Source organism: Mobula birostris, chromosome 13, assembly GCF_030028105.1.
Source record: "Mobula birostris isolate sMobBir1 chromosome 13, sMobBir1.hap1, whole genome shotgun sequence".
In the NCBI taxonomy this organism is placed as follows: Eukaryota; Metazoa; Chordata; class Chondrichthyes; order Myliobatiformes; family Myliobatidae; genus Mobula; species Mobula birostris.
The window spans coordinates 25,398,736-25,422,429 of NC_092382.1; the positions used below are offsets into that span (position 1 = coordinate 25,398,736).

The following is a 23,694-nucleotide window of genomic DNA, read 5'->3' on the forward strand; positions in this document are numbered from 1 at the left end:
TGAGGCCAGATCACACCTTGGCAACTCAAGTGATCTCATCTGAAATGTCCTTCACTCACTGATGGATTTTGTAACTTTTTTTTTCAGGTTAAAAAGGACAAGGGATTTATCTACGGGAATCTTGAACACAACACGCCAGCTTTGCTGTCTCTGTCCACGTGTATAAGAAGTGGAGCAAGAGATTCACTCGATCGTCCTTCCTACTCAGACAGTGGGGAGGATTCACTCGATCATCTGACCGACTGGCATGCCTGTCAGTTTACACAGGGGAGAGGCCGTTCACCTTTTCAGACTGTGGGGATTCAAGGTCATCTCATTAAGGTACACCTGCAAGTTCACACTGGGACAAGGCCATTCCTCTGTTCTGTGGGTGAGAGGTGATTCAGTCGGTCATCCCACCTGTGGACACACCAGTCAGTTTGCACTGGGCAGAGGCTGGTCATCTGCTGAATTTGTGGGGAAGGATTCACTCAATCATCTGACCTAATGGCTCACCAGCGAGTTCACACCGGGGAGCGGCCGTTCAGCTGCTCGGACTGTGGGAAGGGATTCACTTGTTCATCTAAGCTAAAGGTACATCAGCGAGTTCACACTGGAGAGAGGCCATTCATCTGTTCAGACTGTGGGAAGGGATTCATTCAGTCATCCGATCTGAAGGTACATCAGCGAGTTCACACTGGGGTGAGGCTGTTCAACTGCTCAGACTGTGGGAAACGATTCACTTCGTCATCTCAACTTAAGGTACATCAGCGAGTTCACACTGGGGAGAGGCCGTTCAACTGCTCAGACTGTGGGAAAGGATTCACTTCATCATCTCAACTTAAGGTACATCAGCGAGTTCACACTGGGGAGAGGCCGTTCACCTGCTCAGACTGTGGGAAGGGATTCATTTCGTCATCCAATCTGAAGGTACATCAGCGAGTTCACACAGGGGAGCGGCCGTTCACCTGCTTGGACTGTGGGAAGGGATTCAGTTTGTCTTCTCAACTACTGAGACACCAGTCAGTTCATACCGGGGAGTGGCCATTAACCTGCTCAGTCTGTGGGAAGGGATTCAATCAGTCACTTCACCTACTGACACACCACGCAGCCCACACAGGGAATTGGCCGTTCACCTGCTCAGTCTGTGGGAAAGGATTCATTAAATTATCTCATCTGAAGGAACATCAGCGAGTCCACACTGGGGAGAGGCCATTTACCTGCTCAGTCTGTGGGAAGGGATTCATTTCGTCATCCAATCTGAAAGTACATCAGCGAGTTCACACTGGGGAGACACCGTCCACCTGCTCAGACTGTGGGAAAGGATTCATTTAGTCATCCAACCTACAAGGACACTGATCAGTTCACACAGGGTAGAGGCTGATCACCTGCTTAGACTTTGGGAAGAGATTCTCTCAGCCAAATGAGCCAAATGTGCATCATTGAATTCACACAGGGGAGAGGCCGTTCACCTGCTTTGAATGTGGTAAAGGATTCATTCAGTTATCTATATTTATGACACACTACCAAGTTCACACCGGGGAGTTGCTGTTCTTCTGCTCTGAATGTGAAAAGCGATTCACTCAGTCATCTAACCTTATGTAAACTTCGAGTCGGCTAGCAGCTTAATATAGGGGGTGATAGCCCCGCAGCCCGGCCAAACTTAAGAAATCTCGTTTGGGTGGATGCTGCGCGATGTGTCCCCTGTTACAAATCAGTACCCGGAAATAACAAACAGTACACAGTATGCGATTAAACAATTGAGCTTTATAACTCTTATTTTGACTGTATGGTTCGTGAAGTAAACAAAAAAAGAAGAAAAATGGCCCACTCTCTCCATTCACATCTTCTCATCTCTTCCCAGCAAAAGACCACGAAAATCTCCCTTCCAGACTTACAAGGATGAACATTTCTGTCATTGGATAGCCCCGCGCTCCAAATCCCTGTTATCTTTATTCCTAATCTAAACATTGCTGCTACAGAGAAACCATTCCCTCAGCAGTGAAACATTGCACAGAGGCCGTTACATGAGCAGTGAAACCTTACAACATGTTACACTGGGATACATTACTGGGTTCACACTGGAGAGAAAGTTTGAATAAGCTGCATGCTGGATATTTGTCCATCACCGTTGCTGAATGCAATTTCGACAATGACAGTCGGTGCTGAACTCTGCAATTATCACCACACCCAGTTCTGCACCCTGGTCACTGGGCATGGGAGGAGTTTCTTCTGCTGCACAATCACCTTTAATGGGACTGGAGTTTAATATTCTGTATCGGAGACAAATAAATCAGTTCTATTTTAAACTCTGTCTCTGGTACTTAGTAAATTTATAACACAACCAGTGTACAATAGAGAGTCAACTCGGGCCGTCTGGACCCTGCCAGTAATTCAGTTTCACGATAGTCCTTTTTAAATCCTCCCCTGTTGTTCATCTCTCGCTCCCCCTGTGGAGATGGGTTCCAAACAGTCACCACTGTGGATGAAGAGGTTTCCCTTGAATTTTCTGCAGACTGAAGAAGTCGAGCTGACTGCAGTTCTGTCTGACATGTTCATCGCCCCTCTAATCTCTGGGCTGAGAAAGAATGACATTGGGAGTTAACCTCCTTATTCAGGGCTCATTTCCACATGTGGGTCATTTTCCCTGCTTCTGAAGGGTTGTTAGAAAACACCACTGTCCTCTAAAGACTGAAAGCAGAATGGGAAACCATCAGTTGGATATTCAACGGAGCAGGGTCAGGAACCAGAGGCGGGTCCGCACAGGGCAGAGTTTGGGGCTTTGGACGATGGTCAGGGTAAGAACGTATGATGAGGAGAAGGGAATCAGCAGCGGGGTGTGGCAACGAATGACAGAGTAGCAACATTTGGAAGCTGATTGACAGAGAAAATAATTCCGTTGTCTGACTGATGACACAAACAATGCCTGTGGTGAAGTGCTCCATTGATCGAGGCACATGTGTGTTTTGAAATGGTTTTATCAATTGAGGGAGTTGTTCCTGCTTGTTTATCCTATAACATCCCGATGGTTTTAAGGATTGTCTTATCTGCAAAAGTGTATTGATTATCTGTGTTCCTGTGCCTACTCCTAGTCTGCGTCCTGTCCCGTCATTTAGTTTTGTCCATTCCTGTTCCCTCATACTTCAGTGCCTGTGTCGTGCTTTTGGGACCGTTCCCAGCGCCCCCCATTATGACACTTGAAGCAAGATTTTGGTGAATGATATTTGCCACTTGATTGTACCTTTGTAAGTAATCAGATTGAGTTAAACTGCTGCAGGATCCTGGAAAGTGTCGGACTGTGTCTGGTATGTCTTGGCATTTTCTGCATTCGTCACCTTGTTTGTTACTCTTTTATGTATCTTTGTTAATTTTTACGTTAACCACTCTGTCCTGTATTTCTGCAAGGAACCTCTCTTTCTGTGAAGACGTCTTCCACTCAGAGTTGGGCGTTCGATGCTTCCTTGACGAACATCTTATCTGCTCAGATCATTGGGGTGTCTTCCATGGAGGGTCATAATCATTCCACTGGTTAACATTTTCTTCAATACTGGTGATTCATTTTTCTGAGTAGGCCTCTCATTTAAGTTTTCTGGTGTGTACTTCCATCACAATTGCTTATGCTTGCATGGAGTGCTGAATCCTGCTTATTTTAGAAGAAAATATATATTTAGGAGTTTTATCTGACTGTTGTGTAAGTTTTTAATGTCTGTAATTCCTCATCCTCCTTCTGTCCTAGGTAGTGTTGATCCAAGTCTGTTTCAGTGCAGATACTGTTTTCTAAATTTGTCTTTTCCGCTCTTATTTTTCTTTGTAAAGTTCCATTTCAGAATGGGACCAAGATATTTTTCCGAAATAATAAGTTTCGTTAAGGAAAATATTTTGATCCCCGATTCGATTTTGAGAGAAAGTGGGGCTCCTTTGCCAAATATTATCATTTAATATGAATTTATTTATATAGTTTCCTTCCAATTTTATGTTATATAAATGTGATTTGGCAGTTGTTGTTGTTGTTTTAAAAAGAATCTTTTATATATAATTGCAAGACGTGATGCTCCGGGTGTTGGTTCCTAATATTTTTTTAGTAGTTCGTGGGTATTTTTTTCATTAGTTGGGGTTCTCTTTTTCCCTTTTTCTAAGTTTTTTTTCATTAGCATATACAAGCTTTTTTCTTCAGCTTTATTAATTATATATACTAATTTGTTGAACTTTTGCATTTTATAGTTGTAGAAGATTATATATCAATAAAAAGATTTAAAAAATGAAATGAAAAGAAAATATGTTCTTAGGAGATATTTTGCTTAATTCCCCATCCCCCTTACATTTGTTTCTCTCACTTCATCTCCACCCCCCAAATGCCGATACTTCAAGTGTATCGGGGTAGAAGTGGGTATATATACTATTACTAAGGAGAAAATTTGCTTTGGAAGCTGAAAGGCCTGGAGGTAGGTAAAACTCCTGGACCAGACAGTGTACACCCCAGTGTTCAGAAAATGGTAGGTGAAGAGATTGTGAAGACATTAAAGTCATAGAACATCACAATCTAGTCTGTGCCAAAGTATTCATCCAGCAACCTCCATTCCCTTCCATCCATGCACCCATCCAAACTTTGCTTAAATGTTGAAATCGCCCCTGCCACTTGCTCTGGCAGCCCGTTCCACATTCTCACCAGCTCTGAGGGAAGAAGTCCCCCCTCGTGTTTATCTTAAAGAATGGGTCATGACCTTTCAAGTATCACTAGACTTGGGAATAGTTCTGGCGAGCTAGAAAGTTGCAAATGTCATTCCATTCTTTAAGAAGGGAGGGAAGCAGAAGAAAGGATATTATATGACAGTTTCTGACGTCAGTGGTTGGAGTCCATTAAGGATGATTTTTCGGGGTACGTGGCACACGATAAAGTAGGCCAAATTCCTCATGGTTTCCTGGAGGGAAAATCTTGTCTCGGAAATCTGTTGGAACTCTTTGATGAAATAACAGGCAGGATAGACAAAGGAGAGGCAGTGGATGTTGTTTGCTTGGATTTCCAGATGGTCTTTAACAAGGCCTTGCTCCCATGAGCCTGCTGAACAAGGTCACAGCTCATGGTATTACAGGAAAGATACTACAATCAATCGAAGAGTGGTTTACTGGCAGCAGGCAAAGACTCAGAACAATGCGAGCCTATTCTGTTTGCTGCTAGTAAACAATGACATTCCGCTGGGATCAGTATTGAGACCACTTTTTTTCATGTTAGATATCAACGATCTGGATGACAGAATTGATGGCTTGGTGACCAGCTTTGCAGTTAATACGAAGATAGGTGCCGGACAAAGCTGGTCACCAAGCCATCAATTCTACCTTAGAGTAAAGCAGGTGTCTAATGAAGGACTCGGACAGGTTTGGAGAACAGACAATGAAGTGGCAGATGGAATGCAGTGTAGGGACTGCGGTCTACAGTCAGGGACTCAGGTTCATGTAGCATAGTGATGCACGAACATTATTAGCAAAACACTCCGATACAATACGGGTTTCGTTTGTCACAGACAACAATGCCATTTTGGTACTACCAGTAAAGAACATTTCCAGAGTGGTCAAGAAGCTTCCAAACAGCCCGGGCCATCTGTGAAAACCCTTCCACATAGATGGAATCTTATCCCCTTTTTAAGTTTAAATTCAAGGATAATTACCATAAAAATGAATATTCTCCCTCACTTACTTTACCTTTTCCGGACTTTACCTGTGGAGGTAGACGATAATCAATTCAGGAAATGGGACAAAAGGATTTCCCGCCTTATTTCGCAAGGAAAGAAACCTAGAATCGGATTTAACACCTTCCAGTTAGGAAAGGAAGGAGGAGGTATAGCACTTCCTTGCTTGAGAAATTATTTTTATGCTTCACAGATAACCCCTCTGTTATATTGGTGTAATAAGGGATAGAAGGCTAGGTGGAAGGAAATAGAATTTGGATTGATTGACAGTTTTCCTCTACAGGACTCAATTGCGAACAAAGGATTGATGACCCAATTGGAAAAGATTAAAAATAGCTGGATAAATGTCACACTAAAAGTATGGCAGAAGGTGGCTAATTCATGTGGAATCTATAACATGTTAACGCTTTTCAGATGGTGTGCTGATGATACCACATTCCTTCCCAGCAGAGGAGATAAAAGATTTGAACTATGGATAGAGAAAGGTCTTACAACCTACATCTCATTCACACACTAAAGTATTACGAAGTTTTCAATCCCTGTAGGACAAACATGGCCTGGAACACAATCACTTTTTTAGGTACCTTCAAAAAGAATTCAAAAAGAAAATAATTATCATATTTGGAATAAATGGATTGAATTTATAACCCCAAAGCGAGCAGACTTTTAGATGACTCTCCTAATGGTTTAGACTGCCTTCCCTATCAACGTAGTAATAGTGTTAACGTAAGCTCCCTTGGTTCGAATGTTCACTGTTCTATTTCTGGAAAATGAGGAATTAACACAAGCAAAGAAAAAGATTTGAGAAAAAATATGATGAAATGAAGTAAATAAGTACTCAGAGATTGGATAAGTATGTTTGTGGGTAGGAACAAACATTAACACCTACGAAGGAAGCTACATGGGGTTACACACAATATTTTGAACCAGAAAGAAATGGACCAGAAGAGATACATGGAGATTATTATTCATACACTATTATTACTATTTTAACAACTATTATTATTATTTAGTTTAATAGAGTGGAATTACAACTGCACGTAAATATCTATTTAAGTGCCTAATTATTTTTATATCATCTCAGTGTGTACTTGTGAATATATAAATATATATAGATTTATATATATATAAACATGGAAAAGGTTTTATATGTAAAAACAAGTTTGTGTAATACTTAAAATACCTTATCCAAATAAAAAATAACATTAAATAAAGAAAACCCTCCCAACCCCTACATCACTCCCCATTTCTGTAAACCTCTCCAATCCCGACAGCACTCGCCATCTCTGTAAAACCCTCCACCATCCACCCTGGAGCTGACCCGAGAAAGACACTGTCCATGACGCATGGCAGGGCTCATAAAACACCCTGTTGTCCAGAGGAAACTACAGTCTGATCAAGGTCAGGGGAAGCAGACAAACCAGTTCTCTCTGTCTCCCCCCATTTCGTGGACTCTGAATTGACTCTTGCTCTTGGATAATCTAATCAGAGCATCCACCCTGGAGCATTCAGACGACAGCTAACCCGAGAAAGACACAGGGTGAATGTAGACACAGGAAGCTTCAGGTGATCATCTGCTAAACCTGAGACCATTCCTAAACAAGCATACGTTTGTTATGTAAAGGGCGTGGACTCTGTACTGACTCCTGACTCCGGGACAATCTAATCAGAACAATAGACCTGAGACCGTTCTCAGAGGAGTGGATACTGATTATGCAAAATGCCGGACCTACCAAACAAGCAATCTGTAGCCTCATTTGGTTGCCTCTGTCTGCCTGGGCTGCCTCATTAAACTGGATGTAAAGACCCAAATACACAAGGCTGGGGTGGGCGGAGCCATGAAACAACGTTGCCTGTTGCCCTGTACAATGAGCAGTGAGAAGGTGACCCAGGTAGGTCAGGACAGAGATCCAGTGGTTCAGTTTGTGAGGGGCAGTATAAGACTCAGGAGCTCCAAATAGACAAGGGCGATAACTCTCCAGCAGCCAGAGACCAACCATCGTGAATAGGGAGGACCCCACGGACACGTGGAGATCGGGATCACGAGGCCAGCCGTAGACTCCTTTCCCGGGTGATACCTTTTCTCTTCATTGACTGCTCATGGAGTGTCAGGGGTTCTAGTAGAATGCACACAGGTAGATAGCGTGTGAACCTACGTGCTTTATAGTTGAAATAATAAAATTTACTTGTTGGTAAATACAGATTCTCTGTACCTCTCTGATCATTATTACAAGGGATGATCCTTGTAACAGGGGCGTCCATCATTCAAGTTGCCCACCAACAGGACATGCCCTCTGCACAGTGTTACCATCGGGAGGGAGCTCACACTCAGCGATTCAGGAACAGCTTCTTTCCCTCCGCCACCTGTAACTCAGTTTTTTTCCCCTCTATATTTATTTATCCTGTATTTCATTTTACTGCTACCGAAAAGTTAACAAATTTCACGACAAATGCCTGTGATATGAAACCTGGTTCTGATTCGGATGCAGGAGGGTTGTGTTAGATTGAATTTAAATTGGTTGAAAGATAATGAGAGGCATTGATCATGTGGACAGTCAGAGGCTTTTTCCCAGGACTGAACACGAGAGGGCATTATTTTAAGGGGCTTGGAAGTAGGTACAAAGGAGATATCAGGGGTAAGATTCTTTTCCGCAGAGGGTGGTGAGCGCGTGGAATTGGCTGCCGGCAGCTGTGGTGGAGGCGGAAATGATAGGGACTCCTGGATGGATACATAGAGCTCAGAAGAATAGATGACTATGGGTAAGCCTAGGTAATTCTCAGGTAGGGACATGTTCGTTACAGCCTTGTGGGCCGAAGGGCCTGAATTGTGCTGTATGATTTCTATGTTTCTATGTTACTAAGGCGATAAGAAGTGAGGTTTATCTAATTCCGAATGGGAAAAGGGAGAGAAAGAGAGGTGATCACACTTTGGTCAGCCCTGACATCAGTGAATTGACTCAGTTAACGATACAGGAGGAGGTCACTGATCCACCTAGTTTAATGCCGAGACTTTCCGCAGCACTGGCAAGGCCTCAGTTGGAGTATTGTGAGCAGTTTTGGGCACATTACCCTGAAAAGACGTGTTGAAGCTAAAAAGGGTTTCATTCACGAAAATGATTCCAGGATTGAACGTCTTGTCCTATGACAAGCATTGGACGGCTCTGAGCCTGTACTGACTGGAATTCAGAAGAATAAGGGTGACCTCATTGAAACCTATCGAATGGTGAAAGGCCTTGACAGAGTGGATGCGGAAAGGATGTTTTCTCCGGGGAGAGAGTCCAGGATCAGAGGACACAACCTCAGAATAGAGGACCGCCCTTCAAGTCCGGTAAAGAGGATGGATTTTTTTTAGATAGAGAGCGGTGCGTTTGTGGAAATCCTTGCCAGTCACCACTGCGGAGGCCATGTTTTTAGGGATATTCAAGGCAGCAAGTGATAGATTTTTCACTGTTCGGGGCAGGAAGGGTTACGGGAAGAAGGCAAGAGATTGGTGCTGAAAGGAAAATTGGATCAGCCATGATGAAATGGTGGAGCAGACTCGATGGCCAAATGGAGTAATTCTGCGCCTGTATCTCATGGTCTTACCTTCTTCGCGCTGACTATCACTTGGACCATCTCGTTAACTTTGTTTCTTGTATCGTTTCGATATCTACACATAAATCGCCCGTCATCTGTGTACGCAGTTACCTTTGTAGGGTACTGGTAAACCCATCGCCATCAGAGTATGAGAGAGCTCCATCCAAATCACAGCCACTGGTTCTCTGTGAGACATGTCCTGATGTTCCAGTCACCGTCAGTCTCTCCCTCTCAGACCACAAAGCCTCCACCAGCAGGTCGTCTTATTGACACCAACTCAAATGTTTTAAGTTGTTGGTAAAATCAGACCTGAACTGTGTTTGTACTCAGGGTAAACTCCGCTTCTCAAGTATCCAGGCTGACTTCCGTGTACTTCCTAAAGTACTGGACCTGCTGCCGGACGCAACATCCAGGCAAATGCCAAGATTTCTATAGCAGCTGACATCTCTTGGAGGACTGGGTCAGGCATAATCTGAAAGGAAAAACAATTTGTCAACGTTTCTGAACGAAACCATCCGGGCCTGGTAAATGCAGGGGGTTTTGGGATGAGCCGAGTTTCTCTACAAGATCTACCCATATCTTCACTCCGCGGTCTCACCATTCTGTAGATATCATTATCTGCCTGTCCCCATCACATTCCTTTACCACTATTTTATTGTGTTCTATAAGTTCTTCAAGGCCTGTAGATACATTCTTCGAAATAAACTCCCATTCTCCTGATAGACGCACGACTTCTCACAGACAAGTTTTCATATGAAGGTTTTCACACAGATGTTGTTTTGGACCGAGGTCCTGATTCACCTCCAATCTCCGTCAAGCACATTGCAGGCTGCTTGGGGCTACCTCCTGTCATTCCTCAGGCTTCTACCCTCACACTAATGGACAGGCTGAGAAGACGAACCAAGACCTGGAGCAGGTTCTTCTCTGCCTCTCTCCTCTTGGAGTAACCATTTAATCTTGGCCGAGTTCGCCCACAGCACCCTTCAGCATTCACCACTGGGTATGACCCCTTTCGAGTGTCAAATTGAGTTTCTGCCTCGCTCTGTCTCCTGATCAGGAATTAGAGGTCGGGTTGCCCTCCGCAGAATAATTTGTTTAAAGGTGTCTCAAGGGCAAAGGATTCTGAAAGAAAGTTCAGCCCGGCAGCAGGCCAAGGCCAACAGACAAAGGCGGTTTGGCCCCTCTTTCAATATTGATTAGCGGGTCTCTGTTTGTCCACTCAAACCTGAATCGCGAAAACTAGCCCCTCGCTTTATCGGCCTCTTTAAAGTCACAAGGAAAACTGTCCCGGCAACATATATATCACATCCTCCTTCTTCTCTAAAAATTCACCCCGCCTATCGGGATTTAAACTTTTACCTTGTCCCTATTTGGCCCCGAATCGGAAGACTCACATGCCTTTCCCTCCGCGCCACCACACCGCCACCGCCCCCCACACCCCCCCCCGCCCCTCACTACCGAGGATCATCTTGCTAGTTCGGGAGGAATATTTTGGATCCTGTCCTTAATTCAGAATTCCAAAGGACATTCCGGACAGTACTGGGCCATCAGATGCAGCCACGGTGGGATGGGATTTGTCGCACCCTCGTGTCGGAGGTAGAGTATTCTCAGGTCTCTTTTTTTTTCTTTGCTGTTTTGTTTGTCAGTTCTCTGAGTTTTATGAATTGTAACTCAAATGTGTTGTTGCGCTTTGGGGATTTTTATATGTTAGAGTTGTGTCTTCTATAGTTGACAATCACGGTGCAATTATCCATGGATGCTTCTAATTAATTCTCCCTGAGACTTTGCAGGTATCTAAGTAAATATCCATGAACCTTTGTTCCTCTTCAGATTGGTTACCTGTAAACTTGTCCCGAGTCTGGGCACGGATTCCTTCGTGCCCTGGAGTATATCTAAAGGGGCGGTGCGAATTCCTGGGGCTCGGTCGGCCTGATCCTTGCCTAGTGGTCACTGAGCATTGGAGGAGTCTGTTCTGCTGATGTTAGCCTTAAACTAGACTGGTGTTTAATATTGTGGATCTGTGAAAGATAAATCAGTTCTCTATCAAATTCCGTGTCCTAGGTGCTTACTGTCTCTACCACACTCACATTGTACACTAGAGAGGCCACTCGGCCCATCTGATCCCTGCCCATGTTTCTGTTCCATATCAGTATTTTATTAATCCATCCCTGCCGTCCCCCTCTCACTCTCTCTGTGATGACAGATTGCAACTAGTCACCAGTCCGTGGGAGAAGAGATTTCCCTTGAATGTCATAGAATCATAGAAACCTACAGGACATTACAGACCCTTCGGCCCACAATGTTGTGCCGACCATGTAACCTACTCTAGAAAACGCCTAGAATTACCCTACCTCATAGCTCTCTATTTTCCGAAGCTCCATGTACCTATCTGAGGTTCTCTTAAAGGACCCTATTGTATCTGCCTCTACCACTGTCACCGGCAGTGCATTCCACACACCCACCACTCTTTGTGTAAAAAAATCTTACCACTGACATCTCCCTTGCAACTACTTACTTTAAACTTACCCCTTGTGTTAGCAATTTCCGTCCTGGGAAAAAGCCTCTGGCTATTCGCACAACCAATGGCTCTCATCACCTTCTCCACCTGCATGAATTTCCTGCATGATTTTCTCCAGACTGAATAAGATGATGAACTCACTGTGGTTTTGACGTTCCCCAGGGGTCCGGCCGAAGGCGGTTAAACTCCTTCTTCCCTGATCTTTTGAACGTTTTGGGACATTTTCACTCATTTCAAAGGACTGTGCCTCAGACAGCTGGGCTGTTGCAATGCGCCTCTAAAGTCTGACAGCAGACTAGTGAGTGAATCTTCGATGGAGCAGAGTCGGAAACCAAAGTGTTGCCAGCATGAGTCAGTGCTTTGGGGCTCCAGAGAGATATGGAGTCTAGAGTTTACGAGGAGGAGTAGGAAGAGGAATCAGGCCAAAAAGATGTGCCTGCAGATGAAAGAACAGAAACATTTGGAACCTGATTTTTTAAAAAATGCAAAACACTGGAGGAAATCAGCAGATCAGGCAGCAAATGTGGAGAGGAATAAACAGACAACGTGTAGGCCGAGCTCCTTCAGAATTCCTAGACTATGTGCTCCTCTGCTTAGTTGCTGCCCTAACAGCAGAGTTCGTCCAGCATTTTGTGTGTGTGCGTCTCCGTATTTCCAGCAACTGCAGAATTTCTTGTGTTTTATACCTGCCTTTGTAAGAGGGTTGTACTTTGGCATTAGATACACTTCGATACTGAGTATATTGTTTATTGGAGCCGTTTTCTGCGTTAAAACAGCTGCTGAGTTTTCTATACAGACACTAAAAAACTGAGATATGGACATGGAACCAGTGTTTGAAAAAACTGTTAATGGCACCGTGATTACCCATAAAGCATTGCGTTAGAAATTTCGCCGGCGCTGAAGCATCGATCATATGCGCAGGCGTGAAGGTTGATGAATATCACGCATGCGCGCAGTACACAAAGGCCTCGGGATCACGGCTGCAGGATCGGCTGCAGGTAAGTGAGAATCTCGGGACAATGCTGTGACTCCGGACTCCGTGACCCGCAATCCCGGGACAGGCCTGCTCTCTTCCCTCTCTCTCAGCCCCACCATCCGTACACGGGCCCCGGGGAGCTTCCGGCTGATGAGGGAATGGGAACCGATGGGTCTCTCAGACAGAGCTGAGCTCCAGCTGTCTAAATGCAAGGATCGGGAACTCGGAGAAAGGGAACAAAATCTTTTACATCAGCTGTTGTGAAAATCACCTTTGTTCTGCCTCCAGTCACAAACCAGAGAAAATCTGCAGATGCTGGAAATCCGAGCAACACACACAAATTGCTGGAGGAACTCAGCATTAGTACTCTTTTCCATAGATGCTGCCTGGCCTGCTGAGTTCCTCCAGCATTTTGTGTCTGTTGCTTGTTCCACCCCCTCTTGTTCTGGACTTTTCTACCCGTGAGGTCATGATTTTTTAATTTTTTTTTAAGTTTTCTACAAACTACAGTGTCGAAGAAAAAAATCAATAGTGTAAATAGAAGGATCATTGCAATACAGACAAAAATAGCAATAATACACATCTTAACAAATGAGCAAGTCACCCATATTAAAAATGAAAAGTTAGAAAGGAAAGCACCCAACCCTCCCACGATCCAACTCCAAGCCAACCATTACATTATAAGTATAAATATTTAAAAGGACATTTGAGATAAACTTTTATCACCCCAGATCTATATATTGTAGGAAAAAGAGAAATGAATAATAAAAAAAGCAGCCTGCTAACTAAACAAAGAATCAAAGAAAGCTGGAAATGCAGGATCTGACTATCAAGGGAAGAAAAAAATACACCTGTCAATCTAGGTGAGAATTATGAAAATATCCAAGAAAAGGTCCCCACACCTTATGGAACTTTATATCTGAATTAAAAAGTGAATAGTAACCGTATACGCTTATAACAATTACAGCACGGAATCAGGCCATCTCGGCCCTTCTAGTCCGTGCTGAACTCTTATTCTCACCTCGTCCCGCTGACCTGCACTCAGCCCTTAACCCTCCATTTTTTTCCTGTCCATATAGCTGTCCAATTTTACTTTAAATGACAACATCGAACCTGCCTCAACCACTTCTGCTGGAAGCTCGTTCCACACAGCTACCACTCTCTGAGTAAAGAAGTTCCCCCTCATGTTACCCCTAAACTTTTGCCCTTTAACTCTCAACTCATGTCCTCTTGTTTGAATCTCCTCCAATCTCAATGGAAAAAGCCTATCCACATCAACTCTATCTATTCCCCTCATAATTTTAAACACCTCTATCAAGTCCCCGCTCAACCTTCTACGTTCCAAAGAATAAAGACCTAACTTGTTCAACCTTTCTCTGTAACTTAGGAGATGAAACCCAGGCAACATTTTAGTAAATCTTCTCTTTACTCTCTCAATTTCATTGACACCTTTCCCATAATTCGGTGACCAGAACTGTACACAATACTCTAAATTTGGCCTTAGCAATGCCTTATACAATTTCAACATTACATCCCAACTCCTATACTCAATGCTCTGATTTATAAAGGCCAGCATACCAAAAGCTTTCTTCACCACCCTATCCACATGAGATTCCACCTTCAGGGAACTATGCACCATTATTCCCAGATCCCTCTGTTCTACTGCATTCTTCAATGCCCTACCATTTACCATGTATGTCCTATTTTGATTAGTCCTACCAAAATGTAGCACCTCACATTTATCAGCATTAAATTCCATCTGCCATCTTTCAGCCCACTCTTCTAACTGGCCTAAATCTCTCTGCAAGCTTTGAAAACCTTCTTCATGATCCACAACTCCACCTATCTTAGTATCATCTGCATACTTACTAATCCAATTTACCTCCTCACCATCCAGATCATTAATATATATGACAAACAACATTGGACCCAGCACAGATCCCTGAGGCACATCACTAGACACCATCCTCCTATCTGATACGCAGTTATCGTCTCTGGCGTCTCCCATCCAGCCACTGCTGAATCCATTTTACTACTTCGATATTAATGCCTAACGATTGAATCTTCTTAACTAACCTTCCATGTGCAACGTTGTCAAAGGCCTTACTGAAGTACATATAGACAACATCCACCGCTTTATCCTCATCAACTTTCCTAGTAACCTCATCAAAAAGTTCAATAAGATTTGTCGAACATGACCTTCCACGCACAAATCCATGTTACCTGTTCCTAATCAGACCCTGTCTATCCAGATAATTATATATACCATCTCTAAGAATACTTTCCATCAATTTCCCCACCACTAACGTCAAACTCACAGGCGGATAATTGCTAGGTTTACTCTTAGAACCCTTTTTAAACAATGGAACAACATGAGCAATAAGCCAATCCTCCAGCACCATTCTCATTTCCAATGACATTTGAAATATTTCTGTCAGAGCCCCTGTCATTTCCACACTAACTTCCCTCAAGGATTCTAGGGAATATCCTGTCTGGACCCAGAAACTTATCCAGTTCTATATTCCTTAAAAGCACCAGTACCTCCTCTTCTTTAATCATCATACTTTCCATAACTACCCTTCTTGTTTCCTTTACCTTACACAATTCAATATCCTTCTCCTTGGTGAATACCGAAGAAAAGAAATTGTTCAAAATCTCCCCCATCTCTTTCGGCTCCGCACATACCCATCCACTCTGATTCTCTAAGGGATCAATTTTATCCCACACTATCCTTTTGCTATTAATATCTTTTCAAGATCCAAACAAGACATAATATCCCTGAGCCATCGAACATGGGTAGGGGGAACTACATCTCTCCACTTAAGGAGTACTGCACGTCCAGCTGAAAGAGAGAGAAAAGACAATGTTCATCGTTTAGCCAGGATCAAATGCTTGTCAGAGTCTCGAGAAATACCGAAAAGAGCGATCAAAGGATCAGGTTCCAAATGACAGGGACGTGTTTTGACCCATTCTCTCTGGGTACATAATGATATCAAACACCTTTGTCCTGGGCAACAAGTAGCTTTCACATCACAAATGTGCCAGACTCCAATGAGACAGACTACTGCCCTTCCCTTCATGTTCATTGGCATTGCCATCACTGAGTTCACCACCGTCAGTCACCTGGGGGAGGGTTCAGGGGAAATATTTGTGTACAATACAGAAACTGGTGTCACCTGTGTGTATTGTGGTGATGAAAAAGTTGCTGGAGAATTCGCAAGTGGGAAGAAGTGGAGTGATATTTGGAAATCTTGACTTTTTAAAGCATAATTTAGCAAGCAAGTGACATATGGATGATGTGCAAAAGCTCTGGTGAGAAAATCCTTCATTACCCGTTACAGGCCTGCTGCATAGGTTGTGTGAGAGTGCAGATGAACTCGATCAAACCCAGAGGACATCAAAGTTCTTATCGACAGTGATTTGCTAGCTGTTAAAATGACTGTCTCTCTATATAAAATTCACTGTGCACATGTTGTCACTGTGTAAAAAAAATGGACAGTACAAGATTTATGTGCACACTGGTCATTACAAATTAGAGGGGACATTGGTGGGAAGGTGGGAAGACATCCGGTGTCCCTGATGCCCTCACCTACAAGATGTGCATCCAGCTGCAGCTTGTAACCCTGCACTTTACAGAATTGGAACTTGAAATGGGAGAATTCTGGATCATCCAGGAGTTGGAGGACGTAATAGATATGACATGAAGAGAGGTGAGTTACACCCAAAGTGCAGGACACAGGAAACTGGGTGAGAGGCAGGAAGGGGAATGAGTTTAAATAGCAATCACAGAGTACTGTTATTGCTATCCAACACAACAACGGGTGGACCACTTTAGAAACTTGCGGGGGATTACCTGGCAGAGGAAAGTCAAGGGGGTGATAGGAGATTCGTTAGTTAGGGGAACAGAACAAGAGGGGACGAATATCCTCGTGGTAAGACTTGCTCATGCGAGTTGTAGGGGGAATGGGAGCCAGCATTAACAGAACAGATAGTGGAGAGGGTGAATTGAATTGACTTTATTACTTACGTCCTTCATATACATGAGGAGTAGAGATCGTTATGTTATGTCTCCGTCTAAGTGTGCAATTTGTAATTTATAGTAATTTATAATAAATAGTTTGTACATAGGACAGTCAATATAACATAGAAATGCAATTGTATCAGCATAAATTAATCAGTCTGATGGCCTGGTGGAAGATGATGTCCCGGAGCCTGTTGGTCCTTTTGCTGTGGTACCGTTTCCTGGATGGTAGCAGCAGGAACAGTTTGTGGTTGTGGTGAATTGGGTCCCCAATATCGTTTGGGCCCGTTTTACATCCCTGTCTCTGTAAATGTCCTGATTAGTGGGAAGTTCACATCTACAGATGCGCTGGGCTGTCCGCACCACACTCTGCAGGTTCCTGCGATTAAGGGAAGTACAGTTCCCATACCAGGCAGTGATGCAGCCAGTCAGGATGCTCTCAATTGTGTCCCTGCAGAAAGTTCTTAGGATTTGGGGCCCCATCCCCAACTTCTTCAACCGTTTTGAGGTGAAAGAAGTGCTGCTGTGCTCTTTTCATAACACAGCCGGTATGTACAGACCATGTGAGATCCTTGGTGATGTTTATGCTGAGGAATTTAAAGCTGTTCACCCTCTCAACCCCAGATCCATTGATGTCAATAGGGGTTAGCCTGTCTCCATTCCTCCCGTCGTCCACTATCAGCTCCTTTGTTTTTGTGACAATGAGGGAGCGTCTGTTTTCTTGTCACCAGTCAGATGTTGTTCAGACCTCAGAGTCAGCAATCAAATGGTTGAGCATGGTGCGATGAATGTGCTGAGCTGTGTATATCACAATGCAAGAGGCATCATAGGAAATCCAGATGAGCTCAGGACAGGGAATTATGATATTGTAGCCATTATTGGGACTTGGTTGCACCCAACAGTCTGAGGGATTTAGGGGAACAAATTTGTAGAGAGATTGCAGACCATGCCAAGAAACAAAGGTGTGATTTTAACTTTCCATATATTGACTGGGACTCCCATACTGTAAAAGATGTCAAGGGGGTAGAGGTTGCCAAATGTGCCCTTTATCAGTTCGTAGAATTCCCGACATAGAAGTGTGCGATGAGCTGTTAGGAAATGTTCCAGGGCTGGTGACAGAAATTAGTGATCATAATGCCATGGGAATCAAAGTAAATACGGAAAACGAGAGGTGTGCACCACAGGTTGAGATTCTAAATTGGAGAAAGGTCAATTTTGATGGTATCAGACAGGATCTGACAAGTGTGGTTTGGGACAGGCTGTTTTCTGGCAAAGGAGTACTTGGTAAGTGGGAGGCCTACAGAAGTGAAATTTTGAGGGTGTCTAGTTTGTATGTACCTGTCAAAATAAAAGTTGAAAGGTAACTGGTGCAGAGAACCTTGGATTTGAAGAGATATTGAGACCCCAGATATTTTGTTCCTCCAAATGCCTCAGACTGTTGGGCGCTACCAAGACTAATTAATGACTACAATATCAAAATTCCACACCTGAGCTCATCCAACTTTTTTTTAGTCGTCTTCTGTTGGTTTCTAAAAGCTTCCCAATAGCTTTTGCTCTTTTGTTTGCCCTCTCTTTAGCTTTTATGTTGGCTTTGGCTTCTCATTTCATCCACAGTTGTGTCCTCCTGCCTTTCCAATGCTTCCACTTCTTTGGGATGTATCGATCACTCAACCTCCTGCACCGGGACCATCGCCATCCATACCCTTCCCATCCAGGCTCCCATACAAATTTCTTTTAAATGGTGAAACTGAGCTCATATTCACCACTTGTGCTGACATCTCATTCCACACTCTCACGACCATTTCAGTAAAGAGCTTTTCCAAATGTTCCCGTTAAATTTTCACCTTTCCCACTTACCCATGACATCTGGTTGTCATCTCACCCAACCTCAGTGGAAAAAAATGCTTGCATTTACCCTATCTGTACCCTCATAATTTTGTATACTTCCAACAAATCCTCAAAGCAATGTATAATTTCTTGTTTATGTTTAGAGCCTTTTTTGGTGTATAAGATGATGAGGGCATTGATCATGTGGATAACCAGAGGCTTTTTTTCCCAGGGCTGAAATGGCTAACACGAGGGGGCATAGTTTTAAGGTGCTTGGAAACAGATACCGAGGGGATGACAGGGGTAAGTTTTTTACACAGAGAGTGGCAGGTGCGTGGAATGCACTGCCGGCTATTTGTGTGAGTATTTCAGTTCCTGTGGGGCCAGTCGCCCATGCAGCTAAGTGCGAACAGGGAATAATACCAATGGAGAGAGTCAAACTGAGCCAGGTCACAGATTGGAGATGGCAGAAATGCCCCATTCTTATAGAGACAGGAAGAGCATCAGAGAGTTTGATGGTCATTCCAGATACCAGCACTGTGCCCAGTTAGAAGATGATTTCTCTCTCCACCTTGTGTGGAACTTCACTGTAACAGAGTGATGCCAGATCACACCTTGACAACTCAAGTGATCTCATCTGAAATATTGTCCTACACCCATTGATGGATTTTGTAAATATTTTTACAGGTTAAAAATGACAAGGAATTTGTCTACGGGAATCTCGAACACAACACGACAGTTTTGCTGTCTCTGTCCAGATACTTAAGAAGTGGAGCAAGGGATTCACTCGATCATCCTTCCTGCTGAGACTGTGGGGAGGGACTCACTCGGTCATCTCAACTGAAGGTACATCAGCAAGTTCACACCGGGACAAGGTCATTCACCTGTTCTGTGTGTGAGAAGGGATTCAGTCAGTCTTCCAACCTGTGGACACACCAGTTAGTTCTCACTGGGCAGATTGCTAGTCATCTGCTGAATTTGTAAGGAAGGATTCACTCGGTCATCTAACCTAATGGCTCACCAGCGAGTTCACACTGGAGACCGGCTGTTCACCTGCTTGGACTGTGGGAAGGGATTCACTGAATCATATAAGCTACTGAGACACTGGTCAGTTCACACTGGGGAGCAGCCGTTCACGTGCTCAGACTGTGGGAAGGGATTCCCTTGTTTCTCTAAACTGAAGGTACATCAGCGAGTTCCACACGGGGAGCGGCCGTTCACCTGCTCGGACTGTGGGAAGGGATTCACTGAATCATTTAACCTGCAGATACACCGGTCAATTCACACCGGCGAGAGGGCATTCACGTGCTCAGACTGCGGGAAGGGATTCGCTTGCTCATCCCAACTGAAAGTGCATCAGCGAGTTCACACTGGGGAGAGGCCGTTCACCTGCTCAGACTGTGGGAAGGGATTCACTTCGTACTCTGTTTTACAGAGACACAGGCAAGTTCACACTGGGGAGAGGCCGTTCACCTGCTCAGTGTGTGGGAAGGGATTCACTCGATCATCCTACCTACAAGCACACAGGTCTGTTCACACTGGGGAGAGGCCGTTCACCTGCTCCGACTGTGGGAAAAGATTCACTCGATCAGCCCAACTGAAGGTACATCAGCGAGTTCACACTGGGGAGAGGCTGTTCACCTGCTCAGACTGTGGGAAGGGATTCACTCAGTCATCTGAACTGAAGAAACACCAGCGAGTTCACACTGGAGAGAGGCCGTTCACTTGCTCAGTGTGTGGGAAGGGATTCACTCGGTCATCCCACCTACTGACACATCAGTCAGTTCACACTGGAGAGAGGCCGTTCACCTGCTCAGACTGTGGGAAGGCATTCACTCGGTCATCTGTCCTAGAGAGACACTGGCGAATTCATGCTGGGGAGTGGCCATTCACCTGCTCAGTCTGTGGGAAGGGATTCACTTGCTCATCCCTACTGAAGATACATCAGCGAGTTCACACTGGAGAGAGGCCGTTCATCTGCTCAGACTGTGGGAAGGGATTCATTCAGTCATCTGAACTGAAGGTACATCAGCGAGTTCACACTGGAGAGAGGCCTTTCACCTGCTCAGACTGTGGAAAGGGATTCACTTCGTCCTCTCAACTTAAGATACATCAGCGAGTTCACACTGGAGAGAGGCCTTTCACCTGCTCAGTCTGTGGGAAGGGATTCACCTCGTCATCTCAACTTAAGGTACATCAGAGAGTTCACACTGGAGAGAGGCCGTTCATCTGCTCAGACTGTGGGAAGGGATTCATTCAGTCATCTGAACTGAAGGTACATCAGCGAATTCACACTGGAGAGAGGCCGTTCACCTGCTCAGACTGTGGGAAGGGATTCACTTGCTCATCTCAACTGAAGGTACATCAGCGAGTTCACACTGGGGACAGGCCGTTCACTTGCTCAGACTGTGGGAAGGGATTCACTTGCTCATCTCAACTGAAGGTACATCAGCGAGTTCACACTGGAGAGAGGCCGTTCACCTGCACAGACTGTGGAAAGGGATTCACTTCGTCCTCTCAACTACTGAGTCACCAGCGAGTTCACACTGGAGAAAGGCCATTCACCTGCTCAGACTGTGGGAAGGGATTCACTCAGTTGTCTCATCTACAGAGACACCAGCGTGTTCACACTGGGGAGAGGTCGTTCACCTGCTCAGTGTGTGGGAAGAGATTCACTCGGTCATCCAACCTACAGAAACACCAGCGAGTTCATACTGGGTAGAGGCCGATCTGCTGCTCAGACTTTGGGAAGAGATTCTCTCAGCCATCGCCACCAAATGTCCATCATTGAGTTCACACTGGGGAGAGGCCGTTCACCTGCTATGAACTTGTGAAGCAATTCGCTCAGGCATCTAACCTTATGTAACTCTCGCTTCGGCTAGCAGCTTAATATAGGGGGTGATAGCCCCCCAGCCCGGCCAAACTTAAGAAATCTCGTTTGGGTGGATGCTGCGCTTGGGTTGATGTTACAAATCAGTACCCTGAAATAACAAACGGTACACAATATGTGATTAAACGATTGGGCTTTGTAGTTCTTACTTTGACTATAGGGTTAGTAACGAAAAAATAAAGGAAAATGGCCCACTCTCTCCATTCATGTCTTTTATCTCTCCCCAGCAAAAGACCACAAAAATCTCTCTTCCAGACTCACAAGAAAGAACAACATTTCTCTCATTGGATAGCCCCGCACTCCAAAACCCTGTTGTCTCTAGTCATAACATAAACATTGCTGCTACAGAGAAACCATTACCTCAGCAGTGAAACATTACAGAGAGGCCATTACATTAACAGTGAAACCTCACAGCATGTTGCAGTTCTGACACACTACCGGGTTCACAATAGACAATAGGTGCAGGAGTAGGCCACTTGGCCCTTCGAGCCAGCACTGCCATTCACTGTGATCATGGCTGATCATCCACAATCAGTACCTCGTTCCTGCTTTATCCCCATAACCTTTGATTCCACTATCTTTAAGAGCCCTATCCATCTCTTTCTTGAAAACATCCAGAGACTTGGCCTCCACAGCCTTATGGGGCAGAGCATTCGATATATCCACCACTATCTGGGTGAAAAAATTCCTTAATTCCAATTCCTTAATAATCTTATATGTTTCAATAAGATCCCCTCTCAGCCTTCTAAATTCCAGTGTATGCAAGCTCAGTCGCTCCAATCTTTCGACACATGACAGTCCCACCATCTTGGGAATTAAATTTGTGAACCTACGCTGCACTCCCTCAATAGCAAGAATGTCCTTCCTCAAATTTGGAGACCAAAACTGCACACAATACTCCAGGTGTGGTCTCACCAGGGCCCTGTACAACTGCAGAAGGACCTCTTTGCTCCTATACTCAATTCCCCTTGTTATGAAGGCCAGCATGCCATTAGCTTTCTTCACTGCCTGCTGTACCTGCATGCTTGCTTTCAGTGACTGATGTACGAGAACACCTGGATCTCGTTGTACTTCCCCTTTTCTTAAATTGATTCCATTTAGATAATAATCTGCCTTCCTGTTCTTACCACCAACATGGATAACCTCACATTTATCCACATTAAACTGCATCTGCCATGCATCCACCCACTCACCCAGCCTGTCAAAGTCACCCTGCATTCTCATAACACCCTCCTCACATTTCGCACTGCCACCCAGCTTTGTGTCATCGGCAAATTTGCTAATGTTACTTTTAATCCTTTCATCTGAATCATTAATATATATTGTAAACAGCTGCGGTCCCAGCTCTGAACCCTGTGGTACCTCACTGGTCACCGCCTGCCTTTCCGAAAGGGACCTGTTAATCGCTGCTCTTTGTTTTTTTGTCAGCCAGCCAATTTTCAATCCATGTCAGTACTCTGCCCCCAATACCATGTGCCCTAATTTTGTCCACTAATCTCCTATCTGGGACTTTATCAAAGGCTTTCTGAAAGTCCAGGTGCACTATATCCACTGGCACTCCCTCATCCATTTTCATACTTACATCCTCAAAAAATTTCAGAAGATTAGTCAAGCATGATTTCTGCACTGGGGAGAAAGTTTCAACGAGCTGCATGCTGGATATTTGTCCATCACCGTTGCTGAATGCAATTTCGAGAGTGACTGTCGGTGCTGAACTCTACAATTATTGCTGATGCTCACCACACCCAGTTCTGCACACTGGTCACTGAGCATGGGAGGAGGTTCTTCTGCTGCATATTCACCTTTATTGGGACTGGAGTTTAACGTGGACTGGAGTGGAGAGCGGCCAGTGAAGGAGTGGAGCTTTGAGGCTTTGGCTCGAGAGATTTCAGCGAGCAGAGGCAGAGGATGAGCTTGCTCCCAGTCAGGTAAGGCCGGAAAAGTTTATTTAATTAATTAACTTAGGAGTTAGTAATGGAGGCAGTAGATAGGGCAGTGCAGTGCTCCGATTGTAGGATGTGGGAAGTCAGGGACAGCACAATTGTCTCCGATGTCTACACCTGCAAGAGGTGCATCCAGCTGCAGCTCCTGTCAAATTGGATCATTCGGGGGGCAGAGGCAGTAATAGATCAGAGTTTCAGGGAGACGGTCACCTCTAAAAGTCAGGAGACAGGTAGCTGGGTGACTGTCAGGAGAGGGAAGGGGAATAGACAGAAAGAGCAG

The 23,694-nt window shown here is 44.6% G+C and overlaps 3 protein-coding genes across 5 annotated transcripts in view; 2 read left to right on the top strand and 1 right to left on the bottom strand.

Annotated features, from left to right (window-relative positions):
• LOC140208589 (uncharacterized) overlaps positions 1-23,694 on the bottom strand; it is a 180,454-nt gene that overhangs the window by 99,674 nt on the left and 57,086 nt on the right. The window lies entirely within an intron of this gene.
• The window catches only part of LOC140208601 (uncharacterized), a 397,399-nt gene that overhangs the window by 91,550 nt on the left and 282,155 nt on the right, over positions 1-23,694 (top strand). The gene's annotated exons all lie outside the window — the stretch shown is intronic.
• Positions 19,503-23,694, top strand: part of LOC140208610 (uncharacterized) — a 93,977-nt gene continuing 89,785 nt past the window's right edge. The window contains exon 1 of the mRNA XM_072277418.1: positions 19,503-21,083. Within this exon, the coding sequence (XP_072133519.1) occupies positions 19,594-21,083 (1,490 nt within the window). The 5' untranslated portion in view covers positions 19,503-19,593. The remainder of the gene's footprint in view (positions 21,084-23,694) is intronic.